Source organism: Poeciliopsis prolifica, unplaced genomic scaffold (assembly GCF_027474105.1).
Source record: "Poeciliopsis prolifica strain line A6 unplaced genomic scaffold, Auburn_PproV2 SCAFFOLD012, whole genome shotgun sequence".
Lineage (NCBI taxonomy): Eukaryota > Metazoa > Chordata > Actinopteri > Cyprinodontiformes > Poeciliidae > Poeciliopsis > Poeciliopsis prolifica.
Window position 1 is genome coordinate 7,824,319 of NW_026562387.1, and position 21,152 is coordinate 7,845,470.

Here is a 21,152-nt window from a genome sequence, read left to right on the forward strand (position 1 = left end):
GAGAACTCTATTGCAGGAAATGTTGATTATTTGAATAATCAAATATTCATTCCCCCTGTAAACACTGCAAAATAAATACTGTGTGAAACCATTTAAGACATCAGAGCTCAAATGGCATCTCACGTCAAATCAGTAATGAGTTTTGTGTAAATTTATGTGAGAAACTCTTTCCTGAACATTTTGTTTTAATGATCAAACTGTCACCTCGGTCTTCATAAGTTTGTCTGGAAATGACCTGTCAGGATGTCTGCAGTAGGACATTAAAATTTTTATTTTATTTTTAGGAAGTTTTGGGGTCTTTAACAGCTTAGTAGATAGAAAATGAAACATATTTGCTTTCCCTGAGTGCAGCAGCATGTCTGCTTTTAATCCAAATTCTTTTGTCTGTGTTACTTTGAAAATATTCTTGGACATCAACTTGATAAGAACTAAGCAAAATATTCTAAGTTACAAATATTTAAGTCTGCCAACTTTTTACTTTGTTAAAAAAATATGTTTCTTGAAAGAATGGGCATAAAGAGATGTGCTCATGATTTTATTTTGTGAGCTGCATCATTACAGATCTCGCATGTTATTTTTCCAACTCAACTCCTTTGTGTGATGTTGGAAAATGCATCTGCTTGTTGCTCCAATGATAAGTATTAATTTGCATTTAGACTCATAAAATGTTGGTGAATACAGGTGTGGCAAATAACTAGTGTGCCAGAAGCTTTATAAACAAAAGAGGAAGACAATATATATATATATATATTTTTTTTTTACAAATATGCAATAAATCTGTTTGAATTTTATCCTACAATCCAACAACAGCAGCCTCATCATTCTCCATGCTTCTCACTGAAATGCAACAAAAAATAAATCAGCCGCACTTTAAATCTTTGAGCCTCCAGACCTGCAAATGCCTGGTGATAAGCCAGCATAACGAGTATTTAACCTCATCCCTATATGAGTTGTCTGCTGGGGTTCTTTTAAATACAGCTTAGGTTGCTTGAATCTGCTCTCTTGCATTCAGGAGTCGATACCTTAATCTTTCTGCTGTGTGGTTATAGATTAGAGTTGTCACTCTCGGTCAAAAGCCGATTGTGGGTGAATTTCACATGTTTCAGTACCCCATGAGGGATGACTACATTTTTTTTTTCCCTAAAATGCTGCTTTCAAATAAGAAATGACACAGTTTTCATTTCTTCACAGTATGCTCTTTCATTTTAATGATTGACATTTTACTTTCAACTATTTAAATGCAGAAGGAAGTGAAGTTTTTTTTTTTTTTTTTCCTTAATTTTGTTTTCTTATTTTGTTGTTGACTGAAATTGGTGTGTCTGGTTGAAAATGATGAAGTGAAAGCACAGATTCTTGGCTGTGTTTCCAGGTGACAGCCATCACCACCAGTGCAGAACACTGCGAACAGCAAATCATCTACAGCTGTCGCATGTCCCAACTGCTCAACACTCCAGGTAAGGGATGAAGATGGTATCTTAATTCACCACAGACTCCAAAACAAGATGCCACATATAGAAGAAGAATGTCCTGTTTTCAACCACATATATGGTGTGATGAAAAATTAATTTCACACACAAGAGTAAATAAAAACCATAAAGCTCCTTTATGTTTTCTGGATTGTCTACCCCAGTGCCAAGAATGTCAAAAACTACATGCAAAGGTTTCTTCAAAAAATAATGCACTCTTCCTCAAATATATAATCTTTTCCAAAGACCTTTAGAGATTCATTGGAAGCTTGTTGATGTACAGCACATGTGTGAGACCACATACTTCTCTTTTCCTCTCTTTGTATTTAAATCATTCTTCTGGAACTACTTTCACAACTGAAACAGACCCCTGCAAAGGAGAGGAGTCCTAAGTGGAATAATTTGCCTTACCTTTATTTACATTAGGTTTGACTGGATTCGCTTTGTCACATTTGGATTGACTGGATTCACTTTGTCACTCATGTGATTGATCGAGGCCTAGTGGAGTCATATCAGTTTACTTTGGATTTGTAAAAACGTGTTTAATTGCTCCTTCCTAAGAGGTTTGACTTTGATCTGAGTTTTGTGTGCAGCAGCTTGGAATGTTTTCAACTGACACCCTTGATTTCACAATCCATATTTGTTTGTGCACTTAAACACCACTCTCATTTTTCACTATTAGAATAACAAGCTTGCAATCATTTTCTGACCTGTTTCCTTTTGGCAAAAACTTATTGCATTCTGTGCATGCCCACATACACACACTTTGCGTGCATAGGGCATGACCACAATGACCTACCTTTGAGAATAGCTTCGTAAAGAAAAAGCACTCCTAGCAATTAAGAGAGCAAAAGGAAACAAAGAAGGTGCAGAAGATGAAACGATGGATTTGTTGGGGTAATATGTGCAAAGAAGCTTGTTTACTATGGTTGTGAGGTGAGAAACACTTGGACACTTTTCTGGGGTGTGTGTGAGTTGTGCTGTTCAGCGTGACTTTTTTTCTTTTTTCTTTATTTTCTTTAGTGGAAAATAAAGAAAAAAGTAAGTGCAGCTTGTTGAGGTTAGAAATTCCCACAAATTTTAATGGTGTTTAGGGTTGGAGTAAGACCGCTCTTTTCAGAAAAGGAATATTAGCTGTGTTATTTCAGTAAAGAGTTCTTACAATCATAGTGATTGCATTTTGCACTTGCTCATGCGATTATGTCCATGGTTTTTGATTGACTGAAAGAAATAAAGGTGGTTTGTAATAGCCGGGTCTTAGTGCAGCAGACCAAAACTTTGCAATTAACTTCCATAGCAATGAAAGATGGTTCTTTCATCTACTAACTTTGTGTGCCCATACAAATGCACATGCACACACACAAATTCATACTCACTCAATACATATTTATTTTTTCTCTTTAAACCTAAAACACCAGCATGGGAACACACTCATGCCACCACACATATCCATGCAGCCAGGCAGACCTTCATTAACTAGCTTTCTCCTAATTTACTACATGTAAAGTTAGGGAAATCCAATTACTAGTCCAAAATGACTGAGAAAGTAGGACCAAAAAAAATCATTTATCCAAAACTATGCTTCATAAATTACCTGTCAGCTTTCATCAAATTACACTGTCAACAGCATTTCCATTGCAAACCACAAACACGCATGTACGCAAGGCAGATACACACTGGCTTCTCCACTTCTTCCAGTTTCATTCCATCCAGGTCTCATCTCTTAGCCGAGGACTGGCATTTTGAAGCCAAACGAACCATTAAATAGGAATTATATTGTGCCACCAGCAGCACACCTATTTTAAGAGCTTGGACAGTAATTGTTCTAAATGTTTGACCTCTTCTTAACCTCTGTCACTTTTTTTAGCATTATTTTATCATGTCTCTCACATAAACAGACCCACCGTCAGCAGGCACATTCTGTTCAGTTTTCACTGATTCACAAGATGGGAACCTGAAACCACCAGATTGCTCTGTCCAGACATGTACACAGACACACATATAAAAAAAATACACAACTTGGACACAGTAATATTTTTTTTTTCCCATCCTGCTTATTCCGTCTTCCATCTCATATTTTCCTCTTTCCACTCCTGCGTATATTCTACAGAATCCACATTTATCAATTTCTGTCCATCTCTTCCCTCCTATAGCTTCATTCTTATCTTCTGTAACTCATCTTCGTACTTTTCTGTATCCATGTCCCCTGTCACGTTGCCTTCCTCCGTTTCCTCAGTTCCAATTTTACTTCTTTCATGTTTTTTGTCATAGTTTCACTTGTTTCAAGTTGTTCAATTTCCAAGTATTGTTCTGGTTATACATATAAGCAAGGTGGATAGCTATTTTATTCTTGCCACTTCTTAAAATTTCTTTAAACACAAGTTGCTCTTACTTGAAAGACTTTTCCTGACTTATTCATTTTGAAGTTGATGTCTGAGAGAAACCAACTTCTGTGTGTCGTATGTCGTTTAGTCCAAAGAATTGTCAGTGGTACAATTGATTGGCACTAATGACATTGTGAGAAACAGCAGTTTCTGTACTTTTTTTCACACTCAAAAATGTATTTGGATTGAAAAATGCAGTTAATATTTTTCTTCATTATTTTAACGTATATTTTCAGAAGAAAACTTTGCTCGTCAGATAACTTTATGCAAGCAGAAACCCAAATAAACTTTCAATAAATTGTAGTAGAGAAATGCAGGTTAAATGACCGACATCAAAAACTGTGGAATGGCCTAGCACACAAACTCAGACACGCAAACACATGCAGATCCGATTTTAATTCTGCACACACAGCGTTATAGAAGTTTTAGCTTGTCAAAGTGCATGGTATTTCTCTCTTTCCCAGCCTTTCCTCACGGTGAATGATAGAAACATTTAAAGCATACTGGCTAATAGGGAAATAGTATTTTTCTGTCAAGTAAAGGAGCTCATTTATTCACTTAACTGTGTTTCACTGAGTGAAAAAATATGCAGCTCACAGTAAGCGCTAATATCCTGGCAGCTTCCACTCGTACAACAAAGCACATCTCTCATCAAGTTGACAGCAAAAGAGTGCCATTGGTATGAAAAGGGCTATTATTTTATTACATTATATAATCCTGAATTATTTGTAATTTTTTTTAGGTTTCAATAAATTAGAGACCAACAGTGAAAAGGTTTCCTGATAAAACACTACTATAAACCTGGATGAAATTAGAGAAGATTTTCACAAAGTGGAAAATAAAGAAAAGTTATAAGGTGACTGACTGGTAGTCCTATATTGTGTAAAAGAACAATTATGTGGCCAGAAACAGACTAAAGACCCTAAAATTTATATTTCTATATATAATTTCCATTGTTTCACAACATTAACTATGAGTATGTTTTCCTCAAGGATTAGATTTTGCCTTTGATTCAATATTTTTATACTTGTCAATGAATTAAACATACACCGTCTGACCCATACATCAACTAGAGGGTTTGAAAACAATTTGACCTGGGTAAGTCGCAGCTCATGAATCCTGATTTAAAGTTTTCCCTGAATCAACTATGCAGAGAATAGGAAAGGTTGAAAATTGGCCCTGGGTGCATTTGATACAAACGAGGCGAACACAGGAGGAGATGAAAAAAGAAACAAGGGTGACAAGACATGAGAGATGAATGTGGTTCAGGATAATGAGGCTGTGTGTATGTGTGGCTTTGTTCCAGTCCATTCCTCTGGTACCTCTGGTCTCAATTATTGCCTCACAAGTAATAGTCAAGTAAACCAGTGTCGTATTCGGCGCACATATTCATTCAAATACTCGCATATCTTGCGTTCAACTCTAATGACTTCACTTCCTCAGCTCTGGTTAACCATCTGTTTATGTTTTTTTTCCCCTCTCATCCGTGGTTTCTGATGTTCATCATTAACCTTTGCAAATGCAGCAGCAGCAGGATGCAATAGCTCCTCTCCTTCTCCTCTGGCTTTTAGTCTGGAGTTCTTCTTTCTGCAAATGCAACAAATCCCGATAATGGCGCACCGCTGTGAATTGGGAACAAAAATAATTTTGTCACTGATTATGTTGAAAATCATGCATTTTCCAAATTTCTTTAGTCCCCTGTGAATTCTGCTGACTAATTCCTGGTGTGGTGTTTAAGTTGGAACACTTACTGAGGCTTTTGCTTGACTGCTTTGGAGAAGTATTAACATTTTCAACACCGACCATGTACTTTTACTCCATTTGGTTGAGATTATATCATTATTAACATCTTTTTACATCCTATATTTTATGCCATTCAATTTTATTAGTCTATTGTGCCCCACACAGAGCTATGTCTTTCATTACTCAACTAATGTTCTGGATACAGTGTCATTAATTTTAGAAAGAACCCAGAGCCAGAAGCTAGAAGGAGCTGAGAGGGAACATGAACTAATATACTGAAAGACAAGAGAGAGGAAAGCTATTACTCAGATCCTCAGGCATCTTTAATACTATCCACTCCTCCCATCTTTATCGCTCTTTTCCTTTTCTGACCCCCATAGACAAGCTCCTAATTAACATTAAATTATTGTCTCACACTTGCTCTACTTTACATGTGGTGATGGGAATCGGTTTTTATTCAAGGTTGCTGCGGCGTTTGGGCCAACACCTATTCTCATTATATACTGACAATCTAAAGTAGTTGACACAGTTGTAAAGAGAGAAATGGACTTGTAAATTCAGTCTTTGTTTTTTAACAATGTCTTGGAAAAATATTCACACCTTCTAAACTTTTTTGCACTTTTGCTATCGGTTTCATTCATTTGACTGGCTCGCTTCCCTGGCAGCCAAAACAACTGCATGATTTTGGTGACTAAGAGCAGAGAGTCAGTTTCACAGCAGGACATGTGGGTTATTTTCTGTATCAAGCCAAGACTACTTTGATCGCCTATTCAAGGGGAACAAAAGATATTTTTCAGACTCATGACCCATTTTCCTGAAAGTGGCAACATCTTTCTAAGAGCCCCAGTGCAGTGGCATGTATCTTTGTAGAGAATCCTTTACCTTCAATAAATCCAGGATGAAAGTTGTCAAATATTCAAACAACTGTGTTTTTTAATTAAATGGATAAATAATGCAAATGTGAAAGTTAGAGAGACAGAAAATGTAGATTGTAGCTTGCTAAAATAAAACAGGTGTGCTGTTTCAGATTTCCACAGATAAAGTATTTATTTGACCAAAGTATAAGTTTTGAGCCACAGCTGATAGCCTGGGTTACTCTCCACAGATGTGAAACTGCACATGCAAAGGCAGATGATAACAAAAACAATGGCAGATAGCATCATATAGTGTCTAAATGTGGGACTTTTCTCCAATCAACATATGAAAACTGATGCAGCTTCCAGACAGAAAGTAATGAAGGGGAAACGGCAAACAGATGGAAACAGATGATCTGCTCATATTGGACAAAATTTTTACTTTTTAATAGATATTTTTTTAAACGGAGTAGTGATGGCAGTATTATGGTATCTAAACGTTTTTTTTTAACAAGAAAAAAGAAGCTGGTCAATGTTGAGCAGATGAATGAAGTTAAATATAGATTAATATTGAAAGCAGCAAGTTTTAATTTAAAGACTTGGTTTACTGAAAATAAATGCAAACACTTCACAGTGTACAGTATAGTATCCTTTTACAGTTAGCTATTACAATTATGTTCTGTTTTGCATTGACCAATCACATAGAATCTCAGTAAAATACATTAAGTGCTTAGTAAATGCAAAATAATTTTCACAGAAGGCATGTAGAAAATATCTGCTTCCATTAAGACAGAAACATAGGCAACAAGTCATTTTTTTTCTGCTTAAGTCATACGCAGCAGAACAGACTGTATGAAAAACAAGGACATACAACATGGCCACTCTCAGAGACTCCCAGATCATTTACATCACATAAAGTCCTGTCTTTGGTTCCAGTTTCCTTGTTAATGCGTCATTGCCTGGGATAATGCTATCATATGTTGTATTGACAGAGGCATGTGCTTTATCCAGCTCTGTGTCTGTCTACCTGAGTGCAGCACTTACAGTTTGCAGTCACACAGGTGCCAGTGTCAAAAAGAAGTAGTAAAACACTTTACACTACATTAACCTTGGGTATTACAGTCGTTTGCAAGAAAAGTGTCTCATTCTCCTGTCTTTTATTTCTTTTTTTTTCTTTTTATCTTCTTTCATACTGCTTGAGATTTTCTTCTTCGCTTTCAAAAATGCTCCAAAGAGGTTTTTTTTTTTTTCTGATTTCTAATTTATCATACATGCATGAATTAAGGGTAAAGTAGGAAATTAATCTGGGATTCCATTACGGCTGTGCTGTGTCACAAGCTGATTGCCTCTAAGCCATGGTGCATTGATGTAGTCATTCATACAAGAGGGAGCCCAGCCATGCATTGAGTGCAAAGAAATGTACATATTCATAGTTAAGATTTACTGGTGTATTTATTTTTTTGGATTCATTCCAGCGAAGGTTATAAGTGTAATCGTTACTGTGTAGTAATGTCTTACTGTGTAATGGTTAATGTGTTAACCGATTGACACACAAAGTTGAACCAATGTTCAAAGGTGTTAAATAAGAACAGAATAATTATCCAAATGTAATTTTGGACACAAAATTATTCTTGTCCCCTCGAGATGAGGAGGGTCTTTCACAGTTCAGCCCATTTTCGTCATCCTCATTAAGCTCCAGATATATGAAGATTCCAGCTCATGACAATGGTAAAAATCTGTTGAGATTTACAGAGCAGTTGTGCACCATCAGGTCCAGAATACTAAGGCAACTTAGGTTCCCGAGCAAATTATAAAAATCAAGACTTTACTTTTTGGTGTGATTTTAGATATATTTGAGCACCTGAGGGTTCCCTTGAATAACAAGCTTTTAAAAGCAACTGCATGACACAATCACTGAAAGAAAATGTTTTTAACAATATCCCTCTCTGTCTGCTCTTCTGTTTGTCCAAATTACTTGTTGCTGTGCAGTTAATTAGACAGGTTCACATGGCTTGTTTGTTAAGCAATTCGTTGAAATTGGTGTCCTTGTCTTATTCCAAATTTGTGGTGTGAAAAGTGAAATTGACTGAAAGAAATCAAGGAGTTAAAAGCCTTGGTTTTTTGTTAGAAACTATTTGCCTGTTTCTTACAATTCACCCACTATTTTTAATTTTGTTTGTTTTGTAGCCAACCAACAATAAATTGCTTACATTGTATAAATAGTCTAAATTTACCTAGTGTTAGAATTACATTTGCATTTTAATCCCATGCAAATCAATGTTTTCATTTGGACATATATGACCGGCAATAACAAAACCAGGAGCAACTCCCCCAGGGTAGTTTTGAGTTATTTACAGATTTTGAAAGTTTCAGTTCTAAGATTTCCAGTGATGAGAAAAAACATAAAAGCAAAGGAAAATGAAAAATGTATGGCCATTTGAAAGTTGGCACTTTACAAACAAAAACTGGGAGAAAACCGCCCTCATAGTTTCAGAATTGGCCCAAAACCTGTTAAGTTTTTGGGGTTATTAACAAAAGCTGTTCATTTACATTAGTTTGCAATTACTCCTGTACTAACTATCAACAGGTATGACAAGAAAGGTGTGCAGTCAAGAGAGCTAGCACAACGTAAATAATTTATTTTAGCTTCGCTTACCTGGTCATCATTGTATTGCACTCAGTACAACACCGGACTGGGTAGGCCTATCAGGATTTCTCATGGCAAACTATATATTGTAATGGTGTTCTAAAAAGATTGAAAGTTGTGAAACTCACCCCATGAGAACCTGTAAGTTATTTTTGCAGCCATATATCTCCTATCACATACGAAGAACTGTCATGTTTTATTTTCATCTGTGTCTTTCTGGTTGGATGTTGTGATCTCCAAAGGTACTGTACACCTGTTGGCTTCAAGATGTATTCTCATTCATGCCCTGCCACTATGTTTCTCCTACTAAATAATCCATCCATGTGTTGTATTATGGAGAACATTTGCGACTGCACAGCCATGTGGAGAATTCTGTTTTCTTCTATCACGGCATTTAGCGTGACAGAAAAAGTGATCTATGCCCACTCTGAGACAAATATCAAATGTACTGCTTTATTTTCAGTATTAAAAAGGTTTGATTTTTCTTTTTCTTTTTGTTTATCATAAAGAAAATTGGGTTGTTTGAAAATATTTAACAAGACTCTCACTAAAGGCTTTTTCAAGCATATAGCTGAGAGCATCCAAACCATGCATTCAGACAATTGTTTTCTACCTTTCCTCTCCTCAGCCAAAATTAAACATCAGTCGATACAACCTGCTTACAAGGGAGCGTATTATCCATAGACAACAAGAAACACTGCACAATGCACTGAGCTCTTTTCTAACAGCTATTGCCATTGTTTGCTTTACAATTCTGTCTGAGACGATGAACTTGCTAATACTGGTCTCAGACTCAAGACTTTAGGTGAGTCAAAAGAATACTTTTTTTTAATGTCATATCTTTGCTTTAACTTTATAATAATAGAAACACTAAACTGCACATAAAAATAGTGAACAAAACCAAGCATTGACTGACTGACTGCACCAAAGAGAGCTGTCCACATGTACTAAACTCTGCTAAAATGTCAGTTGTGTCAAAACATATACACAGTGTACATACATATGTTAAAGTACATAGTCGGTCTAAACATGCAAGGGTAAATGCATAAAAAACAAATACTGGAACTAAATGAAGAAGATATTGCGTGCAATTTGATTACCTACTTCTCATTAAAGGTTTCTCAATTTCAATTTTACTTGTCCAGGTTCTGCTTTTTTTCCTGTTTTCTTCATTTTTCCTATTTTATCTCTCTTTAAAATCAATCTCCTTTCTGAAATGGAGTGTGCTAATGGAAGGGCCGGAGGCATGCCATGTATAAAGAAAGTATCCCACTCAAATAAGAGACAAATACCCCTTAATGCACTGAAAACCTCTAGTATGTCAAGCAACCTTTATTAGTTCTACATTTATGTTCATGAAAAATTTTCTGACGATATTATGTGATATAGTAATTTCTAATACACATTTTTGATCCAGGTGTTTACATGCACCATTATTATTTACTTATTATCTGACATTAAATCAGACTAAACATGAGACTTTGATTGAGTCTCTTTCTGAAAAAATTATATATGAAATCTGTCTTTTTTTAGAGGTGAAATCCATCTTAACACATTTTCTTTATCATATTATTACTTATTCAAGATGGTCAATATAACATTGAACATAGTAGGAACCAGTGTTTAGCTCATCAAAAAAATTTAACAATACTGATGGGCTTTCAACCAATTCAAAGACTATAAATTGACAGACAAAAAGAGAAAAGAAATAAACAAACTTTGCACTCTGCACCAACAGCTTGGTGGGGAAAGAGACAAGAGTCATTCGAAGTTCTTCAAAATACTGGTTCAACTTCTCTGTGTAGACAAGAAAAGCTACATGCACAACACCTCAAATGAAAAGTTGATGAAACGATAAAAGGCATCTGGAAAAGTGAAATTGGCTCACTTAATGAGTCATAATAATGTCTTTTAGTTTGCAATAAATATTTATATCCAAGTTTGAAAGGAATAATGACTGCGAGGGAGATGTAGTGCGTGACCACAAACGTATCATCAGACATTTAGAAGCCCCTCTTCTTTACATGACATGCAACTTTTCTAAATCCTGTCTTGCACTCATTTATATTAAAAATCAAGAAATATTCCCACGTTGGACTTTGTGCTAAGCATGCGTATTTGAATTTGGAAGTGCACAGATTGCTGGTTAGAGTGATGATGTTTGCGACAATCACTGGAGGCAGTTTTAAGTCGGCTCGCGGATTACAGCGGGATATTGGGGCACGGAGAGATTAGACCAACTGGATAAACAACAGGAGAAAAAAAAACAAAGGAAATATCTTTCAGTGATGCAAATGAAGCAACACAGGGAGGAAGTTTGATTATCTAACTTGACCTTGAGGGGATATGAAATGAACCCAAGAAAGTTGCATTAAAAAGTTTGCACATTTTTACATAGTAGGGGATGTGTTATTCAGTGAGTCTATTTGTTGCTATTTGCTTAAACATCAGTTCTGTTGTAAATCTATTGTTTGTCTCTTACCGAGTTATTGTGACAAAAAAGCGTGTAAAGACGTAGTTCTGTGGAGCAATTTGTGTCCTGTCTTTCAAGTGGAGACACTAAACAAACTAATGAATATTCATGATGTTTTTCTAATTAAATGTTGACGTACCATGTGACATTCTCTCATAATTACCCCAGCTCCATTTGCATATGTGTGCGTATGTCTGCCTTAAATTTAAATTTCCACCCTTTGGTTTGTAAGTACTCAAGCATGATAACCTCCTGGTGATCAGAAAATATTAGTTGTGATCAATTTACATATTTTTCATTATTTGAAGAAAGATGGACTTTCAGGATTGTTTTTTGAGACAATCAATCATGAAAATAAGAACTTCTGTTCAAAAAGCTATATTGCAATTATGCAGGATTATGTCCAGAAGCTCCTGTGATGCTCAAAATCTGTTGACAACAGTCAGAACTTAAAAAAGAAAAAAGAGACACTTCCTGTCCCAATGCTATTGCTCAAAGGAAGTGTCATCTCATTAAAGGAATTCTTAAGGAATTAGCAGATCAAATTAATATAGCTTTTTTTTTTACCTTTAGAATGTAATCTGCATATTATGAATTATCTTACAATCATACCTCACCTTTTAGAACATCACTGTATTACTTTCCTCAAATAGCAGATAGGTTTATTCTGCTCTCTTATGTATAAATATGAAATTTAATCTTTAGACTTTTTGTGCAGTGTACTTTGTGTTAAAGTACACTGTTAACACTTTACTCTGTATATTAAAATACATTTAAACCGATCAGTGCATGGCAAAAGAACGCTCACAATCACGTTAAAGGATAAGCCACTCGCCGACCATCGAACATAAGTATTATCAAGTGGCGCAGTTCAAAATTACATTTTTTTTTACCCATCGCTGTGCTGATGCACACTGACATACCAAATCCACCACTGAGAAAGATTGAAGACAATTTTACCAGAAGCTGTTTCAGTCATTCAAAGCAGAACATTTTTCAAAATTGTATTTCATTTCTACTCTAGTTTTATGAAAAGTTGGCAAATACTGGGTCTTCTTTTTGAGGGTTTTTCTGTACAGCAGCTCAAACAAAAATATGATGTTGCTATGTTATTTTTTTTTATTTTTTTTTACATTTAGGGTATTTTAGCTATTTTCAGAAAATCACCCACCCTTGACTGGTAAGTCTAAAAACCAAAGTAATGTCTAAGAATCTCTTGACCAGAAATGTCGAACTACAAAGCCAGTATTCAGCCATCCCAATAAATAACTGTGGTTATAGAAAATAAGTTTAATTTGTTTTTGCTACTTTCCTGACTACTTTGAATTTTGACTCATATAAGCACCGCAGCATCCAAATGTATGTCTCACAATTGAACCCCATGAGGGATATTAGTTGCTAAACTGCTATCATGCCACATACGTTTTTTTAGAGCTTCTTTGTGTGTTGATGCTTTGTTTATTGAGTAAAATGTAATCGAATTAACTGATATCTTTGTATGTCATCCACCATTTATCTTTTCCTTGTTTGCCATCAAAGAAAATTTAATCCTGCATCCACATATTTTGTTGACTTTTGTGTTTAAACAAAAGTGCTAGATTATTGTCTAAAGACTCAGAGGCAGGTTGGTTACAGATGACTCGGGTATTTTTAGTGAAATCAAGTTGTCTTTCTGAAGTTGCGCAAAATTATATCAATATTATGTGATATGTGTATGCATTTATGATTGAAATCTTATTTAAAAGACAAAGCACAGATTGAATTGTTCAGTAACAATTTCCAAAAGAAAAAAAGATCACATCTCATCAGAAGTCAAACTGTGTTCAGCATTTTGAGTGATTTGCTTTGTTTAGCGTCTTTGACATAAAGTGAGTGAAGGTGACGGAAGCAGTAGCTGTCTCATTTTCTTCCGTAAAGCCTATTATAAGAAAAAACAATCTCGGGAACGGTTTAGAAAATGGTTCATATTTCATCCCTTCAAAGCTCCATCACAGTTTCCTTGCCTTTGGATGGCTTTGAAAGACTATTTTATAGTCGGGAATTTTTTTTGCACAATGCAATCTAATTCATTCGCATCTGGGGAGGCATTTTGTCAATCTCCACTTTGATATAATTCAGAATATAAGATACTAAAATATATAGCTAATGGTTCCCCACGGAAATTGATTTGGGTTAGGATCAAAGAAAAGCCATGAAGTTATGCAGCAACAACATAATATAATCCAAAGCAGCAATGCTTTTGTATTATAACTCCAAGAAAATGCTGAAATGGGAAATTATTATCCAGTTTGCTCGTGTCATCTTGTTGTGGGTCAGGCTGATATAAAAGACAGATATGCAATAAGATTCAAAGGAGAGTGATCTGGATGAATATTGTCATACTGAACTCCTTAGGCAGAGTAACAGCTGGACATCCACAAACATCTGCACGATGTTTGCTCTCTAAACTTAACTGCTTCACCTGATCTTTAAAACCTATTGGCATTCACACCCCGTTGGGTCATGTGCAAATCTGACTCATTCGCTTTATTCCTCACATTCACGTGAATCTACAAGGACCTCTTTTCCTGTCACACACACACACACAACCGTGAACCCAGTCGCCCTCACGACTTCTTCATTTTCTAGTAGTGTAGGCAAGTGGCATCGGACAGTTTGTCCCCCTGACAAGGGTCACCAACCCAGAGGAGAGAGCTCTCTTTCCTTGCACTGACTGCTCGGTTGACTCCTGTGCATTCACTGAGATAAACACTTTAAGAGAGGGAGAAAGGAAAGTGGGAGGAAGGAGGAAAAGAAGTGGAGATGGGTGGAACTGAGGGAGGGTAACACAGAGAATGGGGAAATGAGACCTAGTGATGAGAAGAGGAAGGGGAATAGCAGGTGGAGCAGAGGGATAGAGCTGGGTCAGGCTGGCAGCATGACCGGTGTAGGTGAGGATGAGAGCAGGGGATCGAGGTGTTGGGGGAGGTTTGTGAACCACAGCATGATGGATCACGATGTTAGCGGATAAGACGGCTGTTGAGAGGGGGCATGCTTGGCTTGTCAAAAGCAGCTTTTGTCAGGAAGCTACAAACAGGCACACACACATAGTCACACTGGGAGAAGAGCTCTACATGTAGAAGAGAGACAAGAGAAAGGGAGGGAGAGGCAGGACATTATGTACCACTGTGCATGGCAATTTTTATGTCTTAAATAATAAAAGGATGCCAAGCCTTCAACCTGCTTTTCATGGAGTCATTCAAGAAAATAATCTGTGTGCAGTTCCACTTTTTCTACTTTATGGGTTCCATTTCTCTTTCTCTGTTTCTCTCTGCATATATATAAATACACCGATTATTGACCTAAGCAAGGTGAGAGCCATTTTCTGTTAAAGTTTTCAGTTTGTGCTCCTGTGGCACTTCAGTCAGTACTCCTTTCAAACTTTTCTTTCAACTTGACCTGGTCACTGGGACACATTTATATTGTTAAAGCTTTTAATAGAAAGTCAATATAAAGCCAGAAGAGCTAAAGAGTTGTTACAAGTACATACCTCTACAGGGCTTTGTCTACAATCCTCAAAAGGACTGTAGAAAAACAAATTAGCAGGTATTGTCAAGTCGAGATGAACCATGCTCATGCACTTCTACCTTCCAATAACTGCTGAAGTTAAATGTAAGATAGATGTAAATTCAGTAATAAAATGTGTCAAAACAGTTTTAAAATGGTTTCTTGTGGTCTATTTTTTTTCATAAAACCATTGACTGTTGCACATGGGTGTGTTAAAAAAAACTGGATTAATTTTTTTTAATTCTTGCGATTCCAGTTATTTAGCAAAGGCAACTATAAGCAAGTGTTCTTTTAGCCTTGACTTATAGGAAGTCAATGTTTCAGCGTGTTTGCATGTTTTTAGAAGTTTGATGTTTGAAGTTTGCTGAGTAGATTTAAACTAGAAGACCTGAGTGGTCTGGAACATTTCACTGTCAGCAGATCTATAATGCATTTTGGTCGTAGGCCATTTAGTGATTTATAAAATTAAAAAAAAAAAGTATGTTGAATTTGATTATCTGAGCTACAAGCAGCCAGTTCAGAGACTGGGTTTGTGTGCTCTATTTTCCTAATTTTATTGAAGCCAGCAGCAGCTTTTAGGATCAGCTGATTAACTTTCCAAGAACACCTGCAAAGACACAGCTGCAGTAGTCAGACTAAAGATGAAAGCACAGCTGAGTTTCTCTAGATCTTAGCCCTTTAATCCTGAAAAGGCCAACTTTGTAACCTTCATGCTCTCAAGGTTCAGACCTGAGTCCATCTTCACACCCAGCTGTTGAGCCTGTGAAGTAGTTATTAACTGTAATGGCTGAAACTGTGTGCTGACTCTCAATCCAAATTTAATTCAAAATACTTCAGTTTTGTTTGTATTTAACTGAGGAAAATAGTGGCTCATTCATGCATTAATTTCTTCTGAGTCTACTCTGTGATTTTCGTAGTTGTCTTTTGAGCTTCATTTCTCATGTGTTTCAGAAAGAATATGTTAGTGCTGCATGATCTCTGATAACTACAAACGTGAAGCCACACATTTGTTGCCAATGTGTTGGTCAGTGTGTGATCATTCTATTTGAAAGTCAAGATTCATCCAAAGAACGTGTTTTTTTTTCTGAAAAAATAGTAAATAAATGAAATATTTATATTTGGGGTATTTAATTTGAATGCTTAAGGCTGTTGTTTTGGAAAATGCTAGTTATTGATTTTTGCAATGAAAACTTAACTTTTTTTGTTTTGTTTTTTTTTTACTTATTTTATTAAGTATTTTAAACCAAATTTATCAGGTTAAAAACTAAGCTCAATGGACAGTTTCAGTACTTTTTTTTTAATCCTTCAGCATGAGAAAGGTTTCTTACGACCCCAATACACAGAGCCGGGAACCATTCATGGATATCGTCTCCTGTGTCCAAAGCATCTGTCTCTCTTTTTCTTTTTGTTTTTGTAATGCAATCATGCACTGTTGAGCTTGTCACATTCTTTCAGCCTCGTTCAACATTTGAAAGAGGCACATGGTCCTTCGGTGAAAAAGGTTTGCAATGTAGAGTGACAGAATCCAAAAACTATATCACATTTTTTCATGTAATTTCTTCAAAACTGAATAAAAAAGACCAACTAATGATTATGATTTAGGAAAGAGCAGCTCTATATGACAGGACAAAAGTGCAGCCGGCAATAAGTAAAATAAGAAGGGCTTCTTTTTGCCATTCATTCCAAATGGCTGCTACATATAAAATATTACTTTGAGTTCATCACTCCATTCAGATGCAGAATTTGCAATATTTTTTAGTAATAGGTGCTCTGTAATTGTTGCAACGTCTAAACAGTAAACTTGTTCAAAAAACCCAAATTGCTTAAATTTTGTGCTTTACAAAGAGCTTGTCTATGGTGTTGTTTTATAAAGATGACTAACGAAGCATCCTGTTTTAAATAACAAAAACAAATGGTTGAATATCTTAGCTTGTTCCATTAAGGAACTTTTTTTTTTCCATTTTTTAGTCTCTTGTTGACAAAATGTCACCTTACCTTAATAAGGGCCATTATTTTTGTTTTAAGTTTACTTGTTGCAAACCCTTAATGCTCTAAATTATGCAAATTGTCCTGGTGTCTGAGTCGTGTTCAGGGCACCTTTCCTCAGCTCAGATTAATCCTGTCTAATTACAGACGCAAACAGTTTGATATATTTGTAAGCACTTCTTCACTTGTGTAGGTGCAAGTCAAGCAAAAGCAGCAGTTCAGTTCAAATCGAGTCCAGTTGACTGATTAGCGTCTGATGTTCAAATTACTTCCACAGAAAACCCAAGGCAAACTAAAGACTTCTGAACTCATGGCAATAACTGTGTTTAACAAGCAAATATAACACAAAACAAAATGAATTATTCAGGGCTTTAATCTAACCATGTTTGTTGAGAATCACAAATTAAAGACCCCCTACAGTGGTCTGAACTCTCTACGTAAAGCACGTCCAGAGGTTTTACAGCCCCAGAGTTTGCAGACTTACAGTAGTTTATTTTACAACTTCTAATGCAAAGTTAAAGAAAATTCTGTGTTTGACAGAACAAAACAATCATAAGCCATTACACTGCCAGTTAATAATCTTGTCTACCTAAAATCTATTTTTAGAAATATGGCTGTCCTATAAATTTATTTGTTCAAAAAATTATTGATACGTTTTTCTCTAGCAGCACATGAAATACAGGTTGACATTAAAATATAAGGCGGGCTTTAAATCATTTCTTTGGCTTCTGTATGCTTCCATTTTTTATTTTTTTTATTTCGATTTCCTTGCATTTAATAACTGTCACCTGCAGCTTCTGGTTATATGCATTACTATGAAAAATATTTATTCTAATTTATCTCTCAAATCACATAGCAAAGACAGCATAAAAGAGCCAATTTCATATTGAATCACTATATTCCATATATCGACTTATCATATGTAATCTATTTTTCATTCTCAGTAATAGTAAATAAGAAGCACATACAAAAGCTAAATGTCTGCCATTGAAAGCTATTTGCTGTTTATATTTTCCTGCCAAAGCACTAAAACCTTTTGCTCTCACAGCTGCAGTGCACAAATGGAGTCGGGGTTATTTTCTTTAAAACTCTTACTTTCAGTTGTTTCATTCGTATAATGTGTGCAGGGACTTTCAACTCACTGAGTGAGTGCATTTGGTACGAGAAGCTTTTTGGGACTTGTGGAGTGGAAAATAGCACACCATTGCGACAATGAGAAATATTACAGCTGAAGGCTCAGGGATGTCATGGCGCTCTCCATCCATTCTGCCTCACTCTGAAGCAATACGTTTTTATTGTCATTTGTTGTCTGCAACATATCCCACTGACTATGGCATGCACAATGTGACTTGAGATCATAACAAAGGTCATGTTATCATGTTGATCATTTTCAAAGGTTCTGTGGATATGAAAGCAAATTTTTTCATAAGCAAGTCAACCAAGAAGTGAACTATTGGGAAAAGTCCAAATACCAGAGGAGAGGAATGAATAGATCTGAAGGAATAAGAATACTTAATGATGCACAAAACAGAGCAACAAGAGATGAAAAAGCGTGAAAGGTAGAACCCTCTAATGATGCTTCCTGCTGTGCTGTACTGCAGGTAACCAGGAGACTGTCGATGTTTCCACACAGCTTCTCCTGACTCCCTCTTACAAGGCAGTTATGAAATTATCATAATCCATTTTCAGGGAGCACTGGAAGAGCCTTTCCAAGTGGTGGGCTGTAAACTGAGATTAGATCCACACCATGATTTAAAGGCATCTCTGCAAATGCAAATATAGAGAAGATTTAAACCCAGTTCCATTTTCTGGACCTTCACAGGACATAACATTTCATGACGTGGCCTTAAACAGACCTCAGACTAAAGCAAAAACCTTTACCTTTTTCCTGTTTTGGGACTTGCATTAGATCCATTCCAAGTTTCTTAAAAGGATTACTCTTCATTTATCTGAACACACTAAATCTAGGAGATATGACAGAAACCATGTGAGAAAGCAAGTCACTGAGAGTGTATACAAGATGTCCTCTAAATTTAAGGCGAAACATAAGGATCTAAGTGAAGAAACTCCAGCAGTATTACATCTTTGCCAGCCAGCTGAGATGCATATATGTTTGAAATACACATTTCAAAGGAAGCTGTCCCTGAAATGAGAAATGCCAAGTGAAACTAAGTGTGTGTTTACATCAGCAAGGTGTAAGGGTGCATATCTAATGTAAGGGTTCCTTAGAGTTACCTGTTTAAGTATGTACTCACTGTGTCTGTGTTATGGTAAAGGGGTACTTGTCTGTGGTTCCCAGCTTGCCTTGGGCCATCCTGTGGTGTTTAAATCTGTGTATCATCTGTCGTTTAGCCTTCTATCCCTGTGCCTCTGAAAGGCCTGCTGCCTCCTCAGTGTTTGGCGCACCGCAATGTTTGCAGTACAATAACCCAGGCAAGCTAACAGGATCACATAACGCAGCATGACTACTGCAAGCAAGAGTACGGGTGCCGGTATTGTACAGCCTTATAAACGCTCCAAACTTGACACGCTTGAATCTTTCTCTCATTCAACTCAAAAGCTTTGATCTTTGTCCATCTTTTGTGGATATGAAAATTGAATCTTGATAAAAGACTCAGTTTTATCAAAACTGAGTCTTTTTAATATTATTGTGTTTCATCTACAACTTATGCAGATTCTCGAGATTTGTTTTGCAACTTATAATTAAAATAATACCAGTTTATCCCTGTTTACCCCTGATCTATTTTGGTAAGTCACCAGTGCACACAGACATGTATTCCCCCAATAAAGCTAATTTAACATCTGCTTTGGAGAAGATTCTTTAAATAGGTTGCAGGTTGACTGAAGGAACCTTGTTAAATAGGAGTGCAGGACAATAATTTTCATCAGAAAGAGCCTTGAATGTCTGAGCACAAATGTCATGATATTCATATCATCATAAAGCAAATCCTTGTTCACAACAATAATTGTCACTTCCACAGAATGTCTGACATCCTGGGTGTCAACATTTTTCCAGTCTCTCTTGTTCTCTGTGTCCAGTTCTTGTTTCCAGCGAGGGCTGGGCCCTTGCTCATTGTTTTCACTGTCGTATTGTGTTACGAAGTTAGTGTTTGTGGGGAATTTAACAAATTGTGTGTGGCCCCAAGACATACAAAGAGCAACTGTGCTTTTATTGCTCCATAAATGTTTGACATTTTTCTTTGGGCCAGTAAGTGTGTTCTTTGGCGATGGTAAGCTTTTCAGCACACGTTCTGTTTCTCACCAACCTGACTGATAGGTATTTATGAATCTACATAAATGAACAAACAGACAACTTAAGTGAATTTTATGAAAGCTTTTGCAAAAGGAGAGAACCCAGCAAACTGCTGTTCACTGAGTGCTCTGAAGACCCTTTGTTAGGGCTTTCTCTTTTATTAAAAGATAAGGGAGGGCAGTAGAGAAACAGTAGAGAAAGGCGGCCTCCAAAGTAGGGAGTATTCTGGTTGATAAGGTCTGAGAAACAGTTAACTGTTTCACATGGAAACACAGTAAGAAAAGGCCTCAAAGTAAGTTTATATATTTCAGCAGAGGAAGAGAATACTTTAAATTGAAAATCACAATATAATGAATATAATGCTGGGTTAATGATCTAGGTTAATGATCTAAAATAATATGTTGAATGTGAGAATGATAACACTGAAAAATCCTAACACTGACCACTTGAAAATGTCAGATTCAAATATCAGAATCAGCAGCATGTGCATCATGACTGGTGGGACTGTTGGTTTTCTTCTCAGTTACTCAGTTGTAAGTTATTTACCATGTAAAACAGAAAATCCCAGAACTGAGATGATCAAGTGAAGCTGATTTGCTATTGTTTTAAACACAACAGTATTTTTTTTTACTTTTAAATATAAAATAAAATGCTTATCGGGAGGGGCAAATATGGTAGCAGAGCATAGGACACGTTTAAAAATAAAATGTTTCTCATATTTAAAGTAATTATAATTTCACATTGATCTCCTGTTTGAGTAAATTACATAATATAATAGACTGTTCCATATTCCCTATGCT

General features: G+C 36.1%; 1 protein-coding gene across 2 annotated transcripts in view; it reads left to right on the forward strand.

Moving 5' to 3' along the window:
* cntnap2a (contactin associated protein 2a) overlaps nt 1–21,152 on the forward strand; it is a 266,864-nt gene that overhangs the window by 148,741 nt on the left and 96,971 nt on the right. For both annotated transcript variants that reach the window (XM_055037488.1, XM_055037489.1), the window contains exon 15: nt 1,370–1,454. In XM_055037488.1, the coding sequence (XP_054893463.1) occupies nt 1,370–1,454 (85 nt within the window). The remainder of the gene's footprint in view (nt 1–1,369; nt 1,455–21,152) is intronic.